At 41.4% G+C, this 18,818-nt stretch overlaps 1 protein-coding gene across 1 annotated transcript in view; it reads left to right on the top strand.

Annotated features, from left to right (window-relative positions):
• The window catches only part of skila (SKI-like proto-oncogene a), a 35,711-nt gene extending 19,492 nt beyond the window's left edge, over window positions 1-16,219 (top strand). Inside the window, exons 3-8 of the mRNA XM_086175591.1 lie at window positions 2,453-2,551; window positions 3,222-3,310; window positions 4,537-4,679; window positions 7,710-8,068; window positions 10,859-11,089; window positions 11,803-16,219. Coding sequence (XP_086031717.1) covers window positions 2,453-2,551; window positions 3,222-3,310; window positions 4,537-4,679; window positions 7,710-8,068; window positions 10,859-11,089; window positions 11,803-12,063 — 1,182 coding nt within the window. The 3' untranslated portion in view covers window positions 12,064-16,219. The remainder of the gene's footprint in view (window positions 1-2,452; window positions 2,552-3,221; window positions 3,311-4,536; window positions 4,680-7,709; window positions 8,069-10,858; window positions 11,090-11,802) is intronic.
• Window positions 16,220-18,818: the final 2,599 nt, after the last annotated feature.

Here is an 18,818-nt window from a genome sequence, read left to right as displayed (position 1 = left end):
AGCAGGAATAATGAGCAGAAGTGCATGAGTGTGAGTGGGTGGTGGGCGTTAAATAGTCAACTGTTGGTTAAGCAGGAATTACTGGCACTAGTTGAGCGTGTGTACACATGCACACACTTGTAAACATACTTATCCTACCTTTATAACCAAAAAAACAGAATTTAATAGTACGTTTAGTGATGATAGGAAATATTTAGCAAAAACTAAATCTCAAGCACACAGAAGCTTTTTTTAATGAGCTATTAAGTGTGTCATCAACAGTTTTTGCTTTGAGATGTCAGCAGTTGAAAGATCACTATTGTTTTTCCCTGTCACCCCGCCCACACACACACTCACACACACCCACACAAACACAGATACACACACACACACACATCCTCAGTAGTGGGGAGAATTTGACCAGTGTAGACCCACATTGCATCCACACCACTGTAGCGATTTTGTCTCCCCCTCCGTTTCCCCTCCTTCCCTTTGTAACTGCCTGTCCCGTCATCTGGCTCTCCTTATTCCTCACTCCCCCTCCCTCTCGGTAATGCAGTCCTGCCTTCCAGTGGGTGGAAAAAAAGGCAAACAAACAAACCAATCACATGTGTTCATAACTAGACGAGCCCCTTTCTTTGCACACATACCCCCACACTACAGGGACACACCTGGCTGTGTGTATGGATTGCATTCTGTTGAATTTGTCTGCACATGTTCATTCAGCAATGGTTTTGTAAATGTGATGATGTGCTGCCCTGGCAGACACATCATCACAGATAGAAATGTGATCTTTTTTCATATTTGAAGTATCAGGATCTCAAAAGGGAAAAGTAGAAAAGATCATGTGTATTTGCTTTCTTTCTAATTGAGATTAAAAAGTGGTTACTGTGTTCATAAAATAGGAATCACTATCCTGTTGCATATAATCTGTCTTCGCTTGTCACACAAAGTATTCATTTTAGTCTCAGACCTTAGAATGGAATCTACCTTTTAGTCTCATTTGTGTGGAGGACTTTGATAAGATAGAACTGTTCTGTTGATGGAGTATAATTATTTAGTGTGAATTTGTTGTTTGTTTGTAGTGTGAGATAAAACAAAGACTATTTGAGAATTATCAGTAAAAGTTACATTAATTCCAGTTACTGATTTAAGCTGGTGGACTAGTAGCTAACTTCAGTGCCAGGTGGTTAATACCCAGCCATCTCTGTAATGTGGCTCTATTATTCTGAGCTTGCTTAGCTGTGTTGCCAACAATGGCTCTCTACTGACACTATGATTAAAATCCTTTAGTTCAACCGATGAAAGGGTACCTGTTTATTATGCAGTTTGTCTAACTGAGTGTGGGTGGGACCACATGTGGATTCTCTGAAGAAATGGTTATATATAGCTTTTAACAATAAGTCAATAATTGATGCTTTTTACAACTGGAATGTCTGTCTTGTTGCCTTGCAATTTTTTGCCATTAGACTTTTTCTGTCTTAGAAGAATAGAATATGCCTTTATTTGTCCCACAGGGGTGTCCTTTTCAAGAAAAACTACAAAATTACATGAATATTTCTTGTATTTCTCCTTATGCATCCTCCTGTTTTCCTCTCCAGCCCCCCCTATAGCTATGGTATATATACCTTTTTGTGTGTGTGTGTGTGTGTGTGTGTGTGTGTGTGTGTGTGTGTGTGTGTGTGTGTGTGTGTGTGTGTGTGTGTGTGTGGTGGATTTTTCTGATAGATATCAAATCCATTAGCATGAGTCCTTGGAAAGAAGGCACACACGTACAAGACTAGAGGCAGTACCAGCAGTGTTTACTGAACACACATTGCTCATTGAGTAAGAAGCTGACATAATGAATCATAAACGTTTAACGCACGCATATATGTATTCACATTGAGCGGGACGCTGACTCCTACTGTGTTGGATGTATACTACTGAATCACATGCACAGTTGCACACAGTGACAGGTTATATTGGAGCAGCGTTGACTATCTCGTTGTTTTTTTTTTGTATTTTATCCATAGACTGTCTACAGCAGGCTGGCTGTTTATACTTGTATCTTATCTGTTCCTTGCCACTGTACTTTTCAACCAGACCGTATTACTTCCAGCCCAGGCTATAGCTCAGTCGACTCTTCATAAGTTATTTTATTTGTCTCCATTCACTATCTCTTTGTGATCATCTGTCTCTATTTCTCATTGTTTCTCAAGATCATTTGTCTCTATCTTTCCCTCATGTGACTGCACTGCCATTTGTCATTTTTTTCTCTCTGCACATTCCATGTTCCTCTTATTCTCATGCTTCTGGAATGGCTCTGTGCTCATTCCCAATTTTTAATATTCTAAAAGATCTTCTACACATCTAGACCAGTTTTTGTTTTGTTTTTTCCTCATTCCATGTTTTTTCTTCCGCTTCATATTAATGTGAGAATCATATTTTTCTGTTTGTTTAAAATCCATCTTTTTTTTTTCATATCTTTCAGAAGGCAGTGGAAGAGGAGGAAGATAGCCAAGTGAGGAAATGCTCAGCAGATCTCTGCTCCACCAGCAGCAAGTTGGCCAACGCTGACCCCACGAGAAAGGTCAGTTGCCTCCCTGTATCCATCCTCAGATCCCCCCATCACTTTCCAATGCTCTGTCAACTCCCCCACCTGCCCTCCTCTTCAACATGCAGGTCATTGCTTAGGGTCAGCACCCCTATCCCCACTGACTGGCTCCTCCTGCTCAACCATCTATTGTGGCATACTCTTTTCTGACCTGTCAGGGAATGCAGACACAATGATACGGCTGTGAAAAAAATCTCCTACTCCTACCTCCTACAACAAAATGAAATTCAACCTCACATACACATGTCAGGAGGGAGCTCTTTATCATAATTATGGTTTCTTTCTGTGATGTACACACACACACACACACACACCACACACCACACACACACACACATGGGTTTCTCATGTGATGCCTGATGGCCAATTCTCCATGCATATGTATATACATATATTTGATTTATTAGATTATGGTTACAAGAACATATTGTGCAGCATAGCACATTCTTTTACCCTCTTCCTGTTTCTCATGAACGCATATGTGTGTGTGTGTGTGTGTGTGTGTGTGTGTGTGTGTGTGTGTCTGTGTGTGAGACATTGTAATAATTCATCTGCCCCACTGAAAAATTACACTAAATACAGCAGTTCTACTAGTAGAATGGTAGTGGGCCAACATAAAATGTCATTTTGGCTTTTTTTTCTGCAGGACAAAACTTCACCACCTACCCTGGTGTTTAACCGTCTCTTCTCAGACATCAAGGAGGAGCCAGGACACCCCACCCTGGTCCACCCAAGGTACTACATCATATTTATCTACCTAACATCGAAAATAAACAATTTGTATATAATTGTTATCAATTCATGTAGAGGTCTGTTAAATTATAACAGCGGTCAAAACAGTGAAATAGTTAAGCACAAAAAAAGTAGTGCTTTTTCATCTATCTAAAAAACACATCAATTTGAGAATCAATGCTTCAGCATATCACATCTTCATAGATCTGCCACCTAAAGTCATTGTTTTCCTTTTTGTCCTCTCTGCCTCAGTGAAACGGTTTCTTGTAACGAAAAGGCAGTGTTTGCATTAGCAGAATCAGTATTCAGCTGCTCTTGAGTCTCTCTTTCTAACCCTCCAAATTTTACAAAGTATCCCCATTTCCCCTTCTTTTGGTTGGCCCAGATTAAAACTAGAATTAGACGGTGTTTCAATACTCTAACTGCATGTAACTGGCTTGACATCCTGACTGAGTGGAGGCATGCAGACACCAGGCCAGACAAATTGGCAGGATTAGAGCTCTGGTCACCCACCAGTATCACATGACTGTTATATCCTAAAACCAGCCTCCCCAGTTTAGGGGAAGGGCTCAGTCTTCTCTTCTCTTCTCTTCTCTTCTCTTCTCTTCTCTTCTCTTCTCTTCTCTTCTCTTCTCTTCTCTTCTCTTCTCTTCTCTTCTCTTCTCTTCTCTTCTCTTCTCTTCTCTTCTCTTCTCTTCTCTTCTCTTCTCTTCTCTCTTCAACAGTAATAGAAAGATAGTGTTGGCTCAGTGGCCTTTTTGAGGCACTATCTCTCTTTACTTTTCACCCCACTACCTGGACATTTGTGATAAGCTAAAGGTCTGTTGAGTCTGAGCTCCTGTAAACAAGAGATTAGACCTATCCATATTTCACACAGTGTCTGCATTTCTCACATGCTGCTATTACTGTAGAAGAAAAGAGATGCCATATAACTATTGTTTCATTGCTCTGAGTCAGAGATGTATTATGTTAGAGACCTGCAATTTTTATTACAGGTCATTAAAGGCTATTTAGGTTTAGGTGTTGCATATCATGACTGAAAAATTGTATTTTTATTTACAATAAATGCAGTATATGAAAGGGGAAATTGCAGTCATAACTATAGTAGCAAATACAAAGAAATCTCTTGAAAAAAATTGCAGTATGTTAGAGGTAACAGTAGTATGGATTGTCTGCAAATGAAGCAATTCCTGTGTTTAAATGTTGCCTATCTTTTGTTTCTATCTCAGTTACTACCTGTACACGTACGACAAGATGGTGGCGCCCAACGTATCACTGCGCAGGGAGGCGGAGATTAGCCCTGAGATGCTTGGAGCTCTCCTTAAACAGCACTACAGTCGCAGAGTGCTGGGCCATGATGAGCCACCAATGGGTCAGTATGAATGCCTACAAAATGATGTTCATACGGAAAGCAACTTATGGTACCATGATACTTGGACTATTGAGGGCACTTGCATATAAGCCGCACCAGATAAAAATAAATAAGTAAATATATATGTACATATTGTCCACAATTGTTTATAAGCTGCAGTTGTCCCCGTTGTAACATGAGATTATTTCACAGAAAGATGTTACACGGACAAATTTTTTTAGCAATTAATTAAATAACATAATTTCCGGACTATCAAGCGCATCTGAACATAAGCCACACCTGATCGCTATCGTTGTCTTTGTCCTGAGCACTAAAACCATTAAAGTTGTTTTCTTCAGTGTCGGAATTGAAAAGCCTAAGAATTTCATGGCAATTTCTTTGGTGCAATGTGACGAGGCTAAATGTTTTGGCGGCATGAAGCTCGGTAGGGCAAAAAAATCCATAAATTTAGCTGCATCATTGTTTAAGCTACAGTGTTCCAACACGTGTGAAAAAAGTAGTGGCTTATAGTCCGGACTTTACGGTACATACCAGTAAAATCCACAAATATGTACTAGAAATGCTTTTTTCCTTAACAGTGCCTGTAACATGGCTGATGAAAAAGATAAATTATAAATAACACAAGGAAAAGACCATCCATCCGTTTTCTATCCTCGTTTTGTCCTACTCCAGCTGATCGCTATCATCATCTTCCTCCTTTGCACTAAAACAATTAGTCGTCTTCTTGAGTGTTGGAATTGAACAGCCTCAGAATTTCACGGTGATTTCATTGGTCCAATGTGACAAGGCTAAATATTTTTGCGGCATGAAGCTTGATAGCCCATGCACATTAGCCGCATCATTGCTTAAGCTGCAGTGTCCAATATGTCTGAAAAAAGTAGCAGCTTATAGTCTGGAATTGACTGTACTTTATTTACTCACAATTGTGAGAACTGCAGTTTTGCAAGGCCATTAGTTAGATTGATATCTTTTCACATATTCCAGTCCCAACAAATAAAGTGACACTATATTCGTACAGGCAATATGCAAAAAGATTACCATTTGATTGCCATATATGGCCAAATGGCAGGGAGATGCGCCAACCAACTAACCAATTCATTTTCTCCACAAAATGAAGGAATGTGTCTTTATTTGGGCCAGAACCCTACTCATTAATAACTTTTGAAATCCTATGCAGAAATTTACATTTGCCGTCTTTGCAATCACAAATTAGTATGCCTTTCTATCAGTACTGTGTTCACTTGGCTGTATTCCAAAAGTCTTCACACTATTATATGTATTAAAACTGTGTTCAGTCTTAAACTGATGGATTGCACTATTTAAATGTGAGTGTGAATAGTCCATTTTGAGGCTGTTGAACCATAACTAAATCATAACCAAAGATTTCAGCCAATTTTAGGGTTAACCACAACTGGAAATGTAGTGATCTTTGATTTCTAATAAATCTGGTTGCCATCACTATTTTATCTCTTGTACATACTGCATGGCGATAAGGCACACTAACACAGCTGACACATGCCTACTATAAATACATGACACTCATAGCAGGCATGAGCAATTTCCATACATACAATATAAGTAGAATAGACAGGCATATCATGTTGATGTAGCACACTTGGAGAACAAACACGTGCTTACTGTAAACATTCTACAGTAGGCCACACACACACACACACACACACACACACACACACACACACACACACACCCACACACACACACACGCTTAACACTGCAGCCTGCAGCCATGCACATAATCATGCAGTGACCTTCAGATAAAGACTCAGGGGGCATTTCAGTATTGATGAACACAGGGAAATATGGCAGTGACCTCTTTTTTGCACTTAGTGTGTGTAAATCTTTTTTTTTGATGTGCAGTTTAAAATGTGTATGTTAACCTTCATTAATAATTTGCTTATATATAGAGAGAGAACTATGAGAGAGGGGTATAAGCAAAAGAGGGCTGAATCACGGGAATGGTGCGTTTGCCACTACGCCATGTCTGACTGCCAGGTTCACTATATCATCCACAGCCAGAACTCTCTCTCCTTCCTCCCTCTCTTCCTGGCAGCTATATCCACATCCTCTCTGAGTCTGTCCTCCATCTGCTCTTGTACTTCCTCCGTCATCCATCCATCCTCATCTCTTTCTTCTCTGGTTTCCTTCATCTCCGCCTCCCTCATAGTCTGCTGTCACTTCTCCCCTCCTCCTCCTCATTGCTGCCCTCCTCTCCTCCTTTTCTGCTTGTTAAACATCTTCCTCTATCTCTCTGAGAGCCTTTCAATGTTTCTGCAGTTGCCTGCTTTCTCCTGTTTGTTTCCTTTTGATCCATCACCATGTGACTCACTCCTGTTACCTGTCTTTGGTGTGATGCAGTACTGCATATATATATATATATATATATATATATATATATATATATATATATATATTCTTTTTTTGTTGTGAATGTGTCTCCCCTGTGCCAGACATGCTGTTTCCTGTCAGTCACATACTGAATGAATGCATAAGGCTGGTAAACAACCCACTGTTTTCATGCTCTCACTGTCACTCTTTTTCACTATTTGACTTTTCAAACAGCCCCTCATTACGAGCAGCTGCCTACACATGCCCTGTTCAACATTTGTGTATTTGTGTGTTAAAATGTGACGCTGCCTGTTTGTTGCAATTCCCAGCCTGTGCACTTTTAAAGACTACAGAAAGGGAATAAACCAGAGTTTGAACAGAGGAGGGGCCAACACAGGGCTGCTCTGCTCCCACACAAGGCCCTAATCCCTCTCTCCCTACATGTCTGAGGGTATACAAAGAATTTGTAGGCGAATGTTTGGCTCTTTGATTGTTGCCATGCCATGCATGTGTGTGCGCTCTCTCTTGGAAAGAAGTGTGAGCCTCGATGAGGTTGTGTGAAGGTGTCACTAAGCGTAGGCGGGAGTGTGCAACCAGCTTGGTTCACACTTCCTGTCTTTCACCCACCTCCTCTTCACTCTTTTTAAAACTTACTCCTTCATCTGTCTCTTCGTCCATGCTCAGATCTTCACGCATCACCCCCCATTGCTGTTTGCGCTGAGGAGGCCAAATCCCAACGTGTGGCTTCTTCCTTGGCCACAGAGCAGGAATGCCAAACCCAGGCAGTTTCCATGGAGACAAGCAGTCTGAGTTCCAAGAAAACCAACCCAAGCCCAACCCACAACCCTCCTCCTTCTGCCTCCTTGTTGTCACCGGTAACGGAAGTAGCAGCTAAGGACACAGGCTCTGCCTTGAACGGTGCTACAATGGTGGCGGGGCCAGAGGATGACAAGGACAGGATTGTTGTGGAGATCATGCAGATGTATAGCAGGCAGCAAGAGAAGCTCAACTCCACTCTTAACAAGCAACTACAGCTGGAAATGGTAAGTTGGTTGGAAAAAATCAAAGACCAAGATAAAAAGTACATCGTAAGTAAGATCATAGCAGTCTTCACTTCTTAAAAGTGTACTTGAAGTGAATGTATAGTGGTCACTCACATTTCTGCCATAATTCTTTCTCTTGTCATGCTGCATGAATAGATCAAGGATTGGCCTGACTCTCTTAAAACAAGCAATCAGTCCACAAATCAGTGTGTCTGACATATATCACTCAATTTAAGATCGAAGGGTAGAAGCGGTGGTTGTTGTGAAGCACCAAATAGAGATAAGTAAAGGTGACGCGAGGAGTGAGTGCATTGAAGAGAAAAGTGAGTGGAGAGGTAGCTGGTCCTTATGATATTCCTGTTGAGGTATATATACCTCAGTGTCTAGCAGAGATGACAGTAGAGAGTTTGACCAAAGGATGCCTGAGGAATTGGGGAGAAGTGGGCTGGGGCCTGTTTTTAATAAACGGCAGGGAAGATGTGTGGAATTGCAGTAACTATAAAGGAATAAAGTTGATGAGCCATACAGTGAAGTTATGGTAAAGAGTAGTAGATACTAGACTGAGAACAGTAGTCAGAATTTGTGAGCAGCAGTATTGCTTCATGCCAAGAAATAGTACCACAGATGCAGTCCATGCAGTACAGAGAAGGTCACAGGGAGCTGCATTATGTCTAAAAGTAGAAGACAGGGTGCTGAGAGAGGAACTATGGTATTGTATGAGGAAGTCTGGGGTGGCAAAGAAGTTTGTAAGACTTGCTCAGGACATGTATGTGAGCTGTGAGACAGTGTTGTGATATGCTGTCAGTGTGACTGAGAAGTTAAAGGTGGAGGTGAGGTGCATCAGGGGTCAGCTCCGAGCCCCTTCTTATTTGCAGTGGACAGATGAGGTTAGACGGGAATCTCCATGGACCATGATGTTTGCAGATGACATTGTGATCTGTAGTGAGAGCAGGGAACAGGTGTAGGTATATCTAGAGAGGTGGATGCATGCCCTTGAAAGGAGAAGAATGAAGGTTAGCTGCAGCAAGACAGAATATATGTATGTAAATGACAGGGACCCGAGTGAAACCATGAGGCTACAGGGAGTCGAGATTAGGGTGGTGGTGGTGGATTTTAAGTACTCAGGGTAAGACAGTGCAATAGAGAGTGTGGAGAAGAGGTGAAGAAACACGTTCAAGGAGGCTGGAATGGGCAAAGGAAAGTGTAAGGATAATGTGTGATAAAAGATTATCAGCCAGAATAAGAGGAAAGGTATACAAGACAGTGGTGAGGCCAACATTAATGAGGATGGATAGGATCAAGAATGAGTTCATCGCAGGAACAGCATATGTTCGATGTTTTGGAGTGTTTTCAGTGCTGATGGATAGGCTGACAGATGAGGTTAGACAGGAATCACCACAGACTGATGTTTTCAGATCACATTGTGATCAATAATAAGAGAAGGGAGCAGGAAGAGTAAAGTCTAGTGAGGTGGAGGCATACCATGGAAAGGAGAGGAATGAAGGTCAACCTCAGTGAGATAATATACATGTGTGGATGAGAGGGACCCAAGTAAAGTAAAAGGGTGATGTTATAGGGAGTCTTAGTAAAGAACCTGGAGGATTTTAAAAACTTAGGGTTAACAATCCAGTAAACCGCAGTGTGTGGGCAAAAGGGGTGAAGAAACGTGTGCAAGCAGGTAGCAGCAGGTTTAGAAAAGTTTTGTGTGATGTGCGATGAGAGTTTCATTCAGGTTGAATGGAAAAGTGTGCAAGGTGGTTATGAGACCAGCAATGTTGTATGGTTTAGACTGACATGAAGAAGAAGGTGTGATTCCTCCTGGGGGAGGTATTCTGGGCATGTCCATCATGGAGGAGACCGCAGGGAAGACCCAGAGCACGCTGGAGAGACTGTCTCCAGGCTGGCCTTGGGTCCCCCCAGAGGAGCTGGACCATGGGTGGAGGAGAGGGAGGTCACTACTGCCCCTGCGACCCGACTCTGGATAAGCGAGGGAAGATGGATGGATGGATGGATGGATGGATGGATGGATGGAGAAAAGGCAAGAAGTAGAGATGGAGGTAGCAGAGATGAATATGTTGAGGTTCTCTTTGGGGGTATCTCAGATGGATAGAATCAGGAATTGGTCCATCAAAAGGACAGCACATGTTAGAGGCTTTGGAGATCAGGTCAGAGGCAAGACTGAGATGGTTTGGACATGTACAGATGACAGACATTTAATATATTTGTAGAAGGATGCTGAGATTGGAACTGGCTGGCAGGAGGCCTGGGGGAGGCCTGGAGGAACTATAAAGAAGATATTAATAGATGGAGTGAAAGACGTCATTGAGCTAGTTGGTGGTAAGAACGAGGATGCAGAGGATAAGATTAGATGGATGCAAGTGATTTGTTGTGATGACCTCTGAAGGAAGAAGCCAAAATGAAAAGAAGAATTTTAATTTCTTTTCAGAAATAATGGTCTTGTCTACATTGGAGTGACATCGTGATTGTCATTGGTCTACTTATTGAATTAAAACTATTTACAGGAAATAGTAAATATTTAATTTGTTCTCCAAATTTAATTTGTGTTAATAAAAACATTTCAGAAGAAAACGCATAGCGTCATCTTAGTGTTTTCTATCTCACTGAAAGAAGTTTAATGGCAGAAGTTTGCAATCTTCTTGAACCTCTTGCAGTATTATGCCTTTGACCTCCTTCTGGTGCAGTCAAAATCCAATTTTTTTTTTTCTGTGTGGGGATCAGTGAAGTCTAATATTATCATTATTTTCCTTGACTTATTCTTTATGTCTCCAGGAGCTGGAGGCATTGCGTGGGGGTGAGGCAGTGAGGCTACAGGAACTTAGTGCAGAACAGCGAGAGCTTCGCAGTGAGCTGGAGGCAGTGCACAGTGAGCAGGCACGGCAGCTCAGCCAAGCCCGCCAGGAACAGTTGGAGCTGGAGACCCGTCTGGAGCAGTTAAGGCAACAGGCTTGTGCCTGTGAGCCTGGGGCTCAACGCCAACAAGAAGCCCACTACACAGCACAGGTAGGAGCTTCAAGTGAAAAATTAGCTCGTACACAGAGCTGAAATATGCATGAAACTGGCTGGAGCACATTGACATTTTCTCAGCACAATGCCTTCTGCCATTTACACATGCCATTCTATTCTTAAAGTTTCTGCAATGCTCCAGTGAGCATCCAGGAATAAGCTGTGGAGCTCACCGTCTATGAATGCTTAGATGTGCTCACTCAACACATTTATATTGAGTGAAATGTATGATGGTGTCCTTTTGTGATATTGCTCTAAATATAATAATATTCAAGTTTTGACATGCCACATCAAGGTTAGTAGTAATTTAGAATTTATAGCCAGTGGTTGATGGCATGACCGGAAACTGTAAGTGGCTTAGCCTTGAACGTTTTTTGTTGTTTTCGGGGGGTATTTGACTATTTTGAGGAAATCAAACACTGCCACAGACTGCCTTGCTGATTGCCACCAAGGGAATCCGTCTATCAAACAAAAAGAATGACTTTCAGCTGCTCTGATGTTTTCACTGGATTGACAACGCCCTTCTCAATCACTGCATTTGTAACACAATCAATATTTGCGTTGAGTTGCAGTTTGTTTTATCATAGCTTGTAATTTATTTTTACATCATTGTTTGTGAACATCCAGAAGTTGACAACATAATTCGTCAAAGGTTTTTGTTTAAGCACAAACTCGTCTCATATTGCCGGCATCTCTGTATCTCTTCCCAGTTGTCTGACTTACATCAGCGGCTGGAGCAGGCGGAGGCAGACCGACAGGAGCTGCAGGAGGAGCTGCGCAGGGAAAGAGAGGCACGAGAGAAGCTGGAGCGCACAATCACCCAGCTCAAGCAGCAGATGGCCCAGTCTGGAACAGTGGGAGGCAGCCCATCTCCTCCTCCTACTCCCTCAACCGGCCCCCCAAATGCCCATTCCCCACCTTCCTCCTCCCCTTCCTCCATCTCAGAGGCCTCGGCCAGTGGTCAGAAGTAACCTCCCTTACCCCCTGGCACCTCCATTTGTCGTTCCTATACTCATTACCTGCCAACTCTACAGACACAAACAAATCAGTTTGAAGCCAAAAAGAGCTTCAATTCTCCTCATCTCATCCTTTTCCTCTTTGTGTCAGTGTAGGACTGATTTTTGTTTTTTGTAATTTTAACATTACACAATTTTTTTTAATTTCCTTTTTGCTTTCCTTCTATCTCTCAGTATTTAAAGACTTTTTTGGCATGTATGTTTGAATTTATTTATAGATTTTACTGAACAATCCAGCTGCTTTACAGACAGTTTGGTCAAGTTGATGCTGATTTGACCCTATGCCAATTTAGTTGTTGTTCTCCTTTTGCATTTCCTCTTGCTATCCCTGGATTAATGAGGCAAATGACTTCAGACTTAAGACTTGTCTTAGCTCCACATGGACGGCACTTCATGCTGCTAACTGGGACAGCAATTGATGTCCACAAACACATATTGGCAACAGATTACATGGCCTTCTAAGTTTTTCTGTACATTTAATCCAAATGCTCACCTACCAGCGAATGCAGGAAACTGCGTGGACTACATTACAATTGTTCTGTTATTTTACTCCTTTCAAAATACAGACAAGAAATGTCTAAAATGATTAAATGTCTAATCATTGAGAAAGACCTTTACTGTACAAAAAGACATTCTTCCAATGTCCTAAAACCTCTTAAATATATGCCAGTAGTGATGATGGATTTGAAATGCGTGGTTTGAGTGTGACACCCCCACCCCTATTTCCAGAGTAAGTAGTGTGTCATGTGGCCTGGAATTCGGCTGCTTGCCCTCACATTGACTAGTACTCTCTCTACCCTCCATGCTCTACTTGGCTAGAACTGAACAGTCCTGCCCTAGACCAAACAGTCCTGAGGTTTATTCCCAATCTGCCCCATGTCTCCACTTCCCCTTGGAATCACACCCTCCTCTCCTGTGGTCTCATCCATTTGCCCTCTGCTGGAGAAACTCCTTAGCACTGTGGTATTCACCCACTTAGAGACAGACAGAAAACACTGCTTTTTTTCAAGCTTGGCATGAAGAAGCTGAAAACCAGTGGTATGTGCTTAATGCGCTCCTCACTATGGGAGAGGAATGTGTCTGGATACAGCGGATGGTTCTGCCAGTTTTTCTAGGAAAACCATGGACAGACTGTAACTTGTGGGCCGGCTGTACAGAAACAGTGTAACAACAACTTTACCCGTTCACACACAATTGAACGTGTTAATGCAAGCTAGGCCTTCTGACAAGACAATAGCTCCAGCATTTCCAGCAGATGATCAAACCTCAGTCAATCTATTTTTTGTAACATTTGACTTAATTGTTAGCACACGGTTTTATACTCAAGCTATTTATGAGTGTCATCTAAGAATATGGGTCACAGGTGAAAACAGTCTGGGGTGGTTTGGGCCTCAGTTCTGGCCTCTACTTCCCATTATTCTGCCTGGCTGAACAAACAGCACTGGGTAGGCCAGCAGAGAGGAAGAGGGGAGGCAAGGTTTTAGGGGAGCATTCAGACCACTGGTGCACTCATGCTGGGTGGCCCGGACGCCAGGGGTACACTGGGAGTCTTTTTTGTTCTGTTCCATTAGAATTAGGGCAGCTGTAGTCTGGGGGCCTCAGCCTGTCCTTGTGCAAGACTGTACAGAATCTCCCATTGCTCAACAACCTCCCTCCCTCACTGTTCTCCTCAAACCACCATCACTCTCTCACAAAACCATTCAGGCATCTCCATTACCAGATCAGCCAGTGTTTGCAGTGTTTTGTGGATACCAGAAGATTGAGCAGACGTCCAGCCAGATGAAGAGAGGACTTTCAATGTGTTAGTTGCCAGGCAAAGTGCTTTTTACTGCCTCTAAGGAGATCCATATTAGAAGGGAGGGAGGGAGAGAAGTGGATAGAGTGAGAGAAGTCTGTGAGTAAATAACAGTTTAAAGGAGAAGGGTTGAGGCCTTGGCTAAATTGAGCTTTTTTATGCATCTGCTAAAAATGCAAATTGATAGACATTTCACTGTGCTCCATCTTGTTTAATGCAGATTTACTTACACAGCTTCCCTTTACAGTAACAAAGACCAGTCAGAGTGCAGTTGTTATGTCAAGTCTTGAAAGCAGTTGCAAGCCAATAACATCAAAACAGAGCTGCAAATGTAAACTCTACTGTTGTTCCATTCAAACCTTTATTGAAATTAAGAAAGAAAATATTTAACATATTAACGAAAGATTTATATTCACTTTGTAAATACAGTAGTCATTAATATATTAACTGTTCTTATATGAATAATCTTATAAAGGTTATATAGATTGGACCAGAAATGAGGCTTTAGATTGCCTCGTCTTTGCTGTCTTTTTGGGAAAAAAAATGTGATCTTTGCAAATATCAGGACTTGACTTTTGTTGAGTCAATGCGAGGGATTGAAACATTATTTACTGAAACTTGATGCAAGACAAAAGCAAAATAGGAAGATAAAAAAAAAACGTCTTAAATACTCCCCCTTAATTGATGCATTTGTTTTTTTTTTTTTTGTGGATTTCATCTAGACAGACCGTTTTAGGTGTAATATAAGATTTTTTGTCATTATTAAACACTCTCCCATGAACAAAATCAATTGTATACATCCGTTTAAGAAAATGCATTTTGAATAAGAAAAAAAAAAGATGCATGTTTTGCTGCCCCTTATGTTGGTATCACTGGGCCACTCATTGTGAAAAAAATAAATAACGTTAAAAAAAGAAATGTTTCCCCACGTAATACACAAAATATTGAGATGAATCATATGCATGAACATTGAACATGTGCAAGCTTTATATGACTATTGATTCAGAGGTTGGCAAAATATAAAGTTAGTTAAAGAACAAAAAATGTTGCTTAATCTGGAAATCAGTTGTGTGTGTGTGTGTGTGTGTGTGTGCGTGTGTGTGTGCGTGTGTGTGTGTGTGTGCGTGCGTGCGTGCGTGCGTGCGTGCGCGCACGTCTGTGTCTTTTTGTGTTTGTGTTTGAATGTGTGTACTTGTGTGTGCGGAACCTCCATGTCTGTCAGAAGCACAGCTGCAATGAAAAGGGAAAGAGAATAACTTGCTCATGTAGCTCTGGATGTACAGCTATGTTTTCTGATTTGAGATAATTTATCTTTGTCAGAAGTCTGTATATTTTGACACCGCTGAATTGATAATCAGTATTATTATTTTTTTTTTTTTCATTTTTTATTGACTTAATTACCTCTTGAGCAGAGCAAGAACTTAAAATAGACTTGGTCCTCCACATGGGGGGTACCCCTAAAGGAATCTTTTATTTGTCTACATTTTATGTGTAATTTCATTCTACACACAAGGGGTCGCTGTTAAGCTTTTTTAGTTGTACACCATTTTTAAAAAAGGACTAAATTATAAATGCCGTCTAAAAGTGTGTGTTGGGCCTTTTTGCATTTTGCAGTGTTATGAAAACTTGGATACGCTTTGTACAAAATTTTTACTTGTGTAAAATGTGCCCAATTTACTAGTGTAAGTTAAAAGGAACAGGGCTTTATCATAAGGACATATTGATTCTTATACCCATTTCTTTCATGCTACATGAAAAAACTTGTGACAAAATAAAACATTAGTTGACCTTCCGATTGTATGCTTTGTAGTTGAGTATATATTTTTCATCCAGTAATTATTCTTTGCCCGAGTGGGAGAAGTAGGACTGATCACAGAAATCATTGCTAAGAATAGGTACATGATGTTTTCATTCAAACACATCTTGTTGAGAATTTAAAAAAGTCATGGCTTTGCTTAAAATAATCTTTTTTTTGCCCCTCAATTGTATTCTGAAACATAAATCGCAGTGTCTGTGCGACCATTGCAGACTATGTTGCCAATACTACAATGTGATGAGACTTTTGTTCTTGCATGAATTGAGACACTGTTCTCCTACCTCATGTTGTGATATACAAAAGATGTTTTTTAAGCAGAAGACACTGCATCTCTAATTGTTGATCATCATTATTAACCTGTAAATGCTTTTAGCTAATACCTCAGTTCTATATCGTGTTTGTTTTTCTGTTTCCCCCTTTCCCTGATTTCATATCTTGTAAATATATCCTGTATAGACAATGAACTTGGATCAAATTCAAGTAAAGTTCTGTAGTGTCAAGCCATTGTTTCCTTTTTTTCTTCCATGTTCTGTCTTCAGTCACTCAAACAGACACATAAATGTGGACAGCTGTTCATTGGTTTTAATTTCAGCTTGAATGTAAAATAGATGCAAACAAATCAGGAGGTATAAGGCATACTATAACATAGATGATTGTAACCACATTGAAACTGTAGATTGAAAGCATATATGCAGATATGAAAGATGTAAATACAAAATTATTCATAGGGTGAATACGCAGTGGTTAGCGCTTCAGACTCATAGCACAGAGGACACTCGTTTGATTGTCAGAGGGGACCTTTCTGCATGGAGTTTGCATGTTCTCCCCGTGTCTCTGTGGGTTTCCTCCTACAGTCCAAAAACAGAGCATGTTAGCCCAGATGTGCGAATGATAGAGTCAATGGTTGTGTTTCTGTACATGTGGCTTGGCAATTGACTGGTGACCAGCCCAAGTGTACCCCACCTCTTGCCCGATGGCAGCTGGGATAGGCTCCAGCATCCCCCACGACCTTGATAAGGATAAGCAGCAGACATTGGTTGGAATGGATAACGATTTGCATAAATTACTAACCCAGAACCCTCTTGAGTATTTGGATCTTTTGGCAAAAAACTGAACACTTCTTCTGCAGTTGTGCAGATTTTCCTCTGAGTATTGTGGAAGGGGATGAAGGTACTTATTCTATTCATTAGTTCTGTCAACTGAAGGCAGACTGAATGAGAATGAGCAAAAACAAACTCGCAATGACATAAATCTTACTTGCGCTTTCATGCCTCAAGGAGCCACATGCAGCTCTTTAGCCTGTTTTCTGTGGCTCCCTGTAGTTTTGAGGTAGAAAAAACAGTGGTTTGTTGTTTTTTTCTTTGAAAGGAGACACCTCTTATAGTGGAGATTGGTGTGATACATTGACTCTGACATCTAAAAAGAAACCAAAAAACCCTCTTAATATTTCAACTAAAATTAGTATCAATTTATAGCCAAGCTACTTCTCTTCCCCCTTGTTGGTGAAAGATCTTGAATTTCCCCGAGCTAACTGGTGAAATCAGAAATAACAAAAAAACAAAACCTCTCAATACTAAATAAAGAGTATTTCTCAAAAATAGATAGAGTTTATGTGAGTCTCTTAGAGCAGAGATTCAAGAGTATTAAAAGGGTGGATGGCTGTGTTTCTGAGGCTGTGGCATGCATCACAGCTGTGCCCCAAGGTACCATCCTGTCTCCATTCCTCTTCACCTCCGACTTCCGGTACACCGCCGGTTCCTGCCACCTCCAGAAGTTCTCAGATGACTCTTCCATCATTGGATGCATCAACAATGGCAACGAGGAGGAGTACAGAGCTCTGATTGCAAGTTTTGTTGAGTGGAGCAACCAGAACCACCTCCTACTTAACATCTCCAAGACCAAGGAGGTGGTTGTGGACTTCTGGAAGAATGGGAGGAGATGGGTACCAAACACCATCCAGGGTGGAGATAGTGGACACCTACATTTACCTTGGGGCCTATGTCAACAGCAAACTGGACTGGTCGCCCAGGACTGGTCAGAGCAGGATGTTCTTCCTGAGCAGACCGAGGTTGTTTGGGCTCTATGGCTCCTCAAGACCATCTACCAGTCTATGGTAGCCAGCACACTCTTCTTCGCGATAGTGTGCTGGTGGGGTGGTGCCAAGATTGGTGAGGTCAATAAGCTAATAAGTTAGTGAGGAAAGCCCGCTCTGTGGGTGCACTGAACCTGGAACATCTTCAATCGGCAGCAGTGGGGAGGGAGAAGGACAACTGGGAGCTATCCTGGACTCTATCCCACCCCCTGCATGACAAGCTGTGCCTGATGTGCAGCTCTTCCAGCCAACGGTTCATCCCACCCCCGTGCAGAACCCAACGCTTCAGACACTCCTTTGTGCCCAAGGCCATCAGACTGTACACCAGCAGTCTGGTAGGCTCAGACTGGCCTGAATGTACCTGTGCTGCTTCTCCCTACCTTGCCCAATTCACTACCTCATCCATTCATGTCATGTACTAACTGTGCTGTCTCTCTTGTCCTTGTTTGTCCCAGCCCGGATACATCCTGCCTATTTTTGCTTGTTCATGTGATTCATTGCTATTTGTTTTGTCTCTCTATTTATATGGCTGTCTTGTTCTAGTTGTGTATTTTGCACCCTCACTGTTCCTTGATGTTGTTCATTGTCATCTCTGTTGTTATTGTCTGCTGTCTATGTATCTGCTGTCTATTTATTCATTGATTTTTTTCCGTCTTGCTATCTTCTGTCTTCTGCCTTTCTATTTATATATATATTCATATTTATTTTCTTTTTTGACATACCTGTTACGCTGCTGTGACAAAGGAATTTCCCCTATGGAGATCGATAAAGTTTATCTTATCTTTACTTGCTGTACTGTCACCACCAACGAAGCCCTAAGTTTGATATGTGACAAGAACTGAATGTAATGATTCAAAACATTTCAAGAACAAGTATGCAACTTTTGCTGACGAGCACAAAGCAGGAGATGAACGATAGAGATCATTGTCAGTGACTCTGAGCAGGGCAAACCGTACATTCAAAAAAGGAGTCTGAAAATTAAACTACTGCTGCAACCATTGTGGTAG

The sequence above is a fragment of the Fistularia commersonii genome, chromosome 28 (assembly GCF_037954325.1).
Source record: "Fistularia commersonii isolate RoL2024-O1a breed Wild chromosome 28, RoL_Fcom_v1.0, whole genome shotgun sequence".
NCBI classification, from domain to species: Eukaryota; Metazoa; Chordata; class Actinopteri; order Syngnathiformes; family Fistulariidae; genus Fistularia; species Fistularia commersonii.
Note: the sequence above shows the minus strand (reverse complement) of the source record. Positions and strands in the feature narration are given on the sequence as shown.